Source organism: Sander lucioperca, chromosome 12, assembly GCF_008315115.2.
Source record: "Sander lucioperca isolate FBNREF2018 chromosome 12, SLUC_FBN_1.2, whole genome shotgun sequence".
Taxonomy (NCBI): Eukaryota; Metazoa; Chordata; class Actinopteri; order Perciformes; family Percidae; genus Sander; species Sander lucioperca.
This window is the reverse complement of record NC_050184.1, coordinates 16358440-16366754: the sequence shown is the minus strand read 5'-3', so window position 1 is coordinate 16366754 and position 8315 is coordinate 16358440. Positions and strand designations below refer to the sequence as shown.

Sequence of the window (8315 nt, the reverse complement as noted above, 5' to 3'; positions counted from 1 at the left end):
AGTACATCCTCCAACATTGGCTTTATTAGGTTCAATGTAATTACATTTTTTTACAACGTCATTCTAAGACACACAAACAGACGATTGGACATGGTTGCGATCTTTAATTTTGTACTCTTTATGGCCAACAAGAATGCACCAGAGACCTAACTTTTTGAAAATATTTTCTTACTTTGCATTTTCTTGTCTAGTGGCAGTCCAATAATCCTACAACGAATGACAATGCATATTAATGCAAAGATGGAGTTTAAGGCCATTGGAAAGGGGCACATTTATGCTTTTTACAGCAAATATAAATAATGTTTAAAAGCCATCAGTTCTGATTTTCTTAAATATGTTACTAAGCTAATGTACTATTCTAATTAGTTTAAATAACTAGCATATATGCAGGGCCGTGCCGATGCTGTGACACTTCCTCGATTTGTGCCTCATTCAAGAACATTTTTGTCACACAGAAATTCACACGCATGCACACTCACATACACACATACACACACACTCACATATGTGTAGGAAGGGAACTTGTTAAGGTGAGGGCCAGGACGGCAGAGAAAAGCCTTGGAGTAGCTTCTTGGTGGGGCATCCGCTAGAAAAATATATATATATATACTGTACTGGAATGTAAGAGAGCAGACCTCGGCTCATAAGATGCTCAGGACACAAGCATTTAGAGGCTGATACTCATCAATCGTCAATGCAGTTGTTTTTTGGGGTGAAATATTTGTTTCAAGGATAATACGTTTCAAAAGAGAAATCCATGTATGTAAATGATTCTGTGAACTATGAGGATGAAAACGTCGACACTGACGAAGAGAGATGAGTCCAGCTATGAGGATGGAGGTCCAGCTGGCAGCTGGACCCTCGCGCTGACAATGCAGTAGGGCTGTAACGATGCAGCGTGAATCGGTTCAAAATCGATATAAATGTGAAAAGTTGCCATGCAATTTTTTTAAACGGCTTAGGGCGTAATCTACTTTGGATTTCACTTGTTTGACTTCAGACGTCACTATGTGTCCTCGGTTTATTTATTTGAAGAGTTTTTTATTTACAGATTTTGATGTGGGATTTGTTTTCAAAATCTAATTATGTATTGTTTATTTAAATGTAGTTATTCAAGATAAAATACCATTTCAGTTGCACTTTGAAAAAGAGGACACATCTGTAGTTTTGCACAGTTTATATACATTAAAAGGAAACATTTTCAGTCGTTTGTCTGCAGCTCATTATGTTAAAAAAAATCATGAGAAAATCGTATCCTAAACTTAAAATTGTATCGAATCGCGAGTTGAGTGTATTGTTACATCCCTACAATGTAGTGATGGTGACCTTTTTTTTTTTACAGTCCCATCCTTTAAATTAATCTAGTACTGAACCTTTCTTTGATGAGGAAATGCCACCTGCCTGTCCTGTGCTTTACTGAGCTGCTATAACAAATATGAATAGAACCCAGGACCTGTTGTTGTTAGCTGGAGACAGCATTTGGAATAAGATCAAGTTTAACGCATTGGGAGGGGATGACCTTCCTTCCCTTCCCAGTAAATTAATCGAGCTGCCAGTTGTTGGTGCGTGAAACGCCAGGCGACAAACACTCCTCCGACTTTGAATTAAAGATGTTCAGAAACAAAGACGAGGTCTCCTACCAGCCTCTCGTGGACTACACGAGGCTGGCAGGTGTGTGCGTTACAGGCGTGTATGCGTGTATGCGCGTGTGTGTGTGTGTGTGTGTGCCGAGACGCATTTGTGTGGAGCAGCGGTTGCCAGCTGTGACTGACACACGTGACTAGGTGCAGTGACAGCCGGGGGGGATCGCAGAGGAAGAGGTGGAGCTGGATGGAGAGGGAACGAGGAGGAGAGGCGGATGGAGATTTGACAGATTTGAGGTGTCTGGGGAGGATGGAGGAGGAGAAGTTGGGGGGGAGGGGGTCACTGTGAAAGCAATGCATGGATAACTTGGAGTGAATGTGTGTGAGATGAGATGTGAAGGTTTGGGTGTAAACTTTTACGGTCCTACAGCCTCTGACAGTCACCGATTGGTTTAAGATGGTAAACAGACACATTTCGACAATGATCAAACTCAAACAACATCTGATGCAGAACTGCAATCGTCGCCTCCAAGGCAGCTGCTTCATCACTTCGCTACGTCAATCTTCAAAAGGCTATGATGCTCACTCGGGTGAGAACATGAAGAATAACTGTGTCACTGATAGATGTAAGATTTGACTAATGGTTAGAAAATATGGAATGGTTGTCGAGGTTAGCACATAAAGGAACATTAGCCTCCTGTTGGAGCATTGCAGCACATGATTAGGATTTTATTGCAAAATTAGCACGGAAATAACTCCAACACTTTATATTAACCCCATTAAGCAGTACAAACCAGTATGGCTGCAAACTAACGGTTAGTTTCATTGTCGAGTCATCTTTTTTGCTTTTATTACTCAATCGTTAAGTCTATAAAAAGTCAGAAAATAGTGAAACATTTCCCAACACCCAAAAAAAATTGATTTACAATCATATAACATAAGAGAATCACATTTAAGAAGCTGGAATCAATGTATTGTTTTGTCATTTTTAATAATGTTGTCATAATTATTAATCAATTATCAAAACTGCTGCCATTGACTTATCAATCAACTAACTAATTATTTGCAGCTCTATAAACTATGAATCCATTTTTTTTTTTCAAACACTATAATGTAGTTGTAAACAAATACACCGATATTTCAAGTGTTTATTAATGTATTTTTTTTTTTTCAACAATTATGACTTAGAACTTGGCATCTAGTGTATAACTGGACTCTGAACAGATATATAATTTTATATAATAATTTGGACAGGACAATATATCGCAAATATATCTGTATCAGTGACAAACTAGATTTGTCACCATTACATAGTTTGTTCACCAGAGAGCACTGACAAGCTGATTTTTCAAATGTAAGTATTTATATAGGAGTATGCATCTTTTTCACATAAAACTAATCCGTATCAAGATTTTGCGGGTTTTTTTGGGGGTGTAGTGGTTTTATTTTGTAAACTGAAATATGGTGTATTTCTTTATTATATTTATTCATCAACCCCCTGTAGTACATGGACCTAAATTATTTACTATTTCTCAGGTCAAGAATGACCCTTCAAGCTCAACAGGTCTGTATTAAACTTGTTCATGTGTATACACAGTTAATCCATGTCTAATATCACACTGTAACGATGTGTGTATTCATTAAATATGATTGAAACTGTTATCTTGTCAGTCATTCATTAACTGTTTATTCATTCATTAACCAGTTATGGACACATCATAGGAGAAGTTTCATTGTTGACAAATACATTAACAAACACTATTATAGTGTTTTATAAACCATTTATTAAATGTTTATATACTGCTAATAAATGCTAAATAGGCGGGTTAAAATAAAGTGTTGCCAAAATAACAACTTTACGCCCAAATACCCAACGTACACGCCTGTCACGCTGTCCGGGGCGCGCCGCTGTGACCGGTGCTGCTCTATGTATTGTATGTGTTGCTACGGTATTTGCTGCATTTCTCAGCTACTGTGTAGTTAACATGGACGCTCTGAGCCATGGCGCCCTGCTTGGATGAACTGCGGTTGCACCGATTCTGAGAACTTGCCACGACGCAGTGCTCTGGCACTCGGCAGGCTGACTAAACACAAACAGGATCAGATCGAGGCCAAGTATGACCATTAAGCACAGACCAGCGGGAGCAGTGGGGTTTAATGGTTCACAAATCCAAAACCAAAACGCACCAACAAACACAAACAAGCAGAGGAGTTAGTTTCCTATTATTTAGTTTAAGACTCCCGTGTTTTGTTAACTAAAATGTTTGAATCCTTCTCATTTACCATTCACACAAAAAACAATAGGAATTACGCACAGGGCAAGACAAAACAATCAGTGTATGGAGTCATGGATTATACTATACGTGTTGGTGATCAGGATGCCTGGCAGGAAATGGGAACTATAAATGCTGCTCAGAGGAAGGTGCTACGTCCTCCCCTGCTTTCACTTTCCATATGGCACACACAGAGCTATCGTAGAGCCGTCTGTGGGGGACGAGCATCCAAATAAGCTTCAAGACGAGACATGTAGAGCAGCCAAGCTCCTAACGCACTGGCTCTTTAGATCTGCGAAGGCTGGAGACTTTAAGCCTTTTTTGACGACCAAAATGGGAAAACCAAAATTTGTTAAAACTAATGAATACAAACATAAAGAACCAGTGGAGAAAGAAATAACTATACAAATTTGTTCAGTAAATGAAAAAAAGAACATGTCTGTCTCTGTATAACCGCACATTTTTCATCAAGGTGGAACACGCGAATACTAGTGAAGCTTCCTCTTCTTCGTCTTTTTCGCAAAAGTTCAACATGTAAGGATTTCTCAGTCCAATGTAGGATGTGTGTGTGTGGGGGGGGGGGGGATAAAGTAAACATCGTCTGCCGTTTCTGACGAGACAAACTTCAATTTAACTTCCGCGGCGTGTAGATTGGGGTGGGATTAGGGTAGTGAAGGAGGCAGGTGGAGAGGGTCATGAGTGTTGGGGATGGTTGGCGTGTAGCTCCATTCACAGGCGTTTCTGGGCGATGAGTGAGCCCACCACGACTCCGGTCACCAGGGTCATACCCGCCAGCAGCCACTTCTTGAAACTCTCCTGAGACCGCCTGCTCTCTGCCGCCGCGTCCTGCCCGAAGATTTCGGCAAAGCGCTCCTGGCAGACGTGAAGAAAAGAGAGAAAAAGGGGAAAGGAAAGGGTTAACACCAGGGTTTTTGTTGCTGACTATGTGACATTCAAATCTGAAACAATCCACACACATACACACTTCCCAAAATTACCCATTGAAGCCACACGCAGGTTTAGAGGGTCAGGTAGATTCGCCTCTGTAAAAGGTCTCTAGGTCTCAAACAAGCAGAAGGCTGCTGAGCCACAACAGCTGGGTATCAGTATGACTGGCAGAGCCCACACAGTTACATGTGGAAATTTCCACCCACCACAGCGCTCATACAGGTAAGGCAACATCACGGCTATCAAAAAGCCCCAAAAACCACCTGCATTGACGCTGTGCACAGTAAAAACAAGAGCTCCTCGATTAAAGGAAAAATCCACATCATTAAACTTCCCCCCCTCCCATCAGTTCTGTCGCCGACATTCCTTCCCACCGTTTTCCTCAGAATGCCAAGGCTATGTTGCCGCCCACTGAAATCCTTTCCTGGAAATGAGCTGCAGAGCACGCAGTTTTAATGTCTGGCCACAAGGAGGAGCCAGTCAGGCTTAAATCTCATACACAAAACACAGCAACAGATCAGCTGAGCTGAGCACGAGCCACTGAGTCACTACTGATGATGCTGGTGTTGTCCACGCTTCAAAACGGTCCACGCTGCACCTCAGTCCACATTAGCTGCGATGCTCCTTCTCAAGAGCAAAGCGTCTGAACAAATGTGAAAGTGATCGGATTCTTAGTCAGAGGGGGATTCAACAGGCGGGACAGGCGGGGGTTTTATAGAAGGGGGGAAGGGGTGTTACTGAAAACTCCAGAGCAAGGAGACAGGAAGAAGAGATTGAAAGGACAGAAGAGAGGTTATCAGTAAATCACAGAAAGAATGCAGTGGGGTGGGGGGGGACAGTTGCTGGAAATGGTGAGTAATAAAGTAGAGGATATGACTCTGAACCTAACCCTGGATTCATCTGGAGATGGGAAACTAATTGCCCTGAATTAACCACGTGGATGGCCAGTAAAAAAAAACAACAACCATGAAATCAGTTCCGATGCAGCAAAAGAGAGAGAGAGAGTAAATATTTGTCTAATTTTTGTCTTCAACCTCACCTTGACTTCCGATAGGCCTTGATACAGCAGATGAACGTTTTCAGAAAAGGTCAAACTGGCCTTCTTGCTATAGCCATTACAACCAACATGAACTATCAATGTTACTAATGACACAGATGGCAACATGGCCAGATACACACAAGTCAAAGTGAGACAAAACAGACAACAGAGAGTGAGTGAGTGAGTGAGTGAGTGTGTAAGTGTGTGTGTGTGTGTGTGTGTGCAAAAGAGCCCTAGTTGAAGTGAAGAAAAGAGTCAGCAAGTCAACACTTAGCGATGTCCACTCATTCATCATTTACCAGACTTAAAGGACAACTCCGGCGCAAAATGAACCTAGGGGTTAATAACATATGTATACCGAGTCAAACGCTCTCTGGGATCTGTTTTCATGCTAATTGAATGTGTCTGTAGTTTGAAACTAGCTACCGCAAACCAGGGGTTAGCTGCTAACGCTAGCTTTCGGGGCACAGGGTAAATCACTATTTGATACTACTAACAAGGCTCGAAAGCATTGAGAACTTTGGAAGTGTACAGACAGTTTATTACAAAGATAGATTATTAAGACAGTAGCATTAATGTTTACATCCGGCCGCCATCATGGATAGTCATGAGCAGTCGAATAACGAACGCTGTGTTTGAGTTATGTTACTGGTTACTGGTGGCACGGCGTTCGTCGTTCGACTGCCGATTATTGGCTGAAAAAACTACAGTACTCATCTTTTTTTTTAGAAAACTCTTTTTTTAATGAACATATTAGTGACCTGTCTTTGAAGATTTACTTTGTTAGTTGGAAACATTGGGCTTGGCTAGAGAGCCACAGACAGGCTGGTGAGATCGGAGAGAACTGAGAAACAGACTAACACATTGTTGGTTTGATCTTCGTATCACTTTGTGCTACATTTACATGTATGAAAAGTGCTATATATACTGTGTATGTATGTATGTGTGTGTGTGTATATATATATATATATATAATATATAAATCATCTTTAAAAAAAAGTACTCTTATAAATATTTTTTTATTTAGTAAGTATAATAATAACATGAACACTATAGGATCTTTGTCAGTCTGATAAATAACTTTCTACGCCATTTGAAGGAGCTTTCCTTTGCATCCCTTGGCACTACCACATAATCAGCACACATTGTTTCATCATATATTTCCTGCCCAATGATAACATGTCGTGACATGTCCGTTTTACAGGTGTCAGCATCACAAAGTGCTGTGGTTTGTTCTCTACACCCACATTCCTCCCGTGTTTCAGAGAAAGGGAAAGGCAGTGGTCAGACTGGCCCTTGATGTAAGCAAAACATTGACTCACATTTTATGATGTACAGTACAGTGTAATCACATTGCGTCATTGTTTACTTAAGTACCATTTATCAATCCCTTGTGACTAATTCCAACTGCTTTACTTAAATGCAGCACAGTCATCTTCTTATGAGCAACTTTGCTCCAGTGCATCTCTCGTGTGTATCTGGCCATGTTGCCATCTGTGTCATAAGTAACATTGATAGTTCATGTTGGTTGTAATGGCTATAGCAAGAAGGCCGGTTTGACCTTTCCTGAAAATGTTCATCTGCTGTATCAAGGCCTGTCGGAAGTCAAGGTGAGGTTGAAGACAAAAATTAGACAAATATTTACTCTCTCTTGGCTGCTTCCTTACATGCAGACCATAAAGAGAGATTCCTCGCAGTTATTACCAAGTCCTTGGTAGAGTGGGTTAGAGGAATGAGGTAGGTTGAAGGTGAAATTCTCGCCTTGAGTGAACCTTGTATGAGGCAAAGTGGCCTTCAGTGAAACTTCCAAATCTGCTTCTGTGTTGCACTCAGTTACAAATGTACAAATTCCTCAGATCCGACTCATTCACTGGGAACATTGACTCAATGCACAAGTGTAAAAGCCTCTCCAGCATGTTTGCGCACTGAGTTCCTAACTGGAGTACTGCGTGTGTTTATTCAGAGCTAAACCATGAATGAAAAGGGCTACTGTGAGACCAACTTGGCCACCTTAGAGCAATCAAACTGCCCTTCAGATCCAAAGAGCAGTGACTGCTTTAGGAAGTGTTCTCCAGAAAACTTTGGCAGTGAACAAATATAGTTTGTGTTTCTTTCGCTCTCAGTTTTGGTTGCACTGCACAGTTGAGCACTGTAGTTATTATCAAAAGTTACTCAAACAGAACAAAAGTGTGATTTTATTTGGGACTATTTTCAGCTGCGGATTATAACACATTTGGTGCTCCAGTAAGTATCTCCAGCTGCAGGACGGTATATTTGGGACTGAGTCAAAATAAACTATAGTGCCCACATTTATCAGGCTGAAGAAACATGTCATCCGGTGCAACACTGTGGCTCATTGATGTGTTTTTTTTAATGGTTTTTGGACAACAATGGAGTTGTACGGCATAGAGGAAGATGATATATCCGGCTTTAGACACACAGACTTACTAATACTTGTTAGTAGGATCAATT

At 41.0% G+C, this 8315-nt stretch overlaps 1 protein-coding gene across 1 annotated transcript in view; it reads right to left on the bottom strand.

Annotated features, from left to right (window-relative positions):
• Positions 1-6: 6 nt before the first annotated feature.
• bcl2l1 (BCL2 like 1) overlaps positions 7-8315 on the bottom strand; it is a 32729-nt gene continuing 24420 nt past the window's right edge. The window contains exon 3 of the mRNA XM_031286132.2: positions 7-4729. Within this exon, the coding sequence (XP_031141992.1) occupies positions 4586-4729 (144 nt within the window). The 3' untranslated portion in view covers positions 7-4585. The remainder of the gene's footprint in view (positions 4730-8315) is intronic.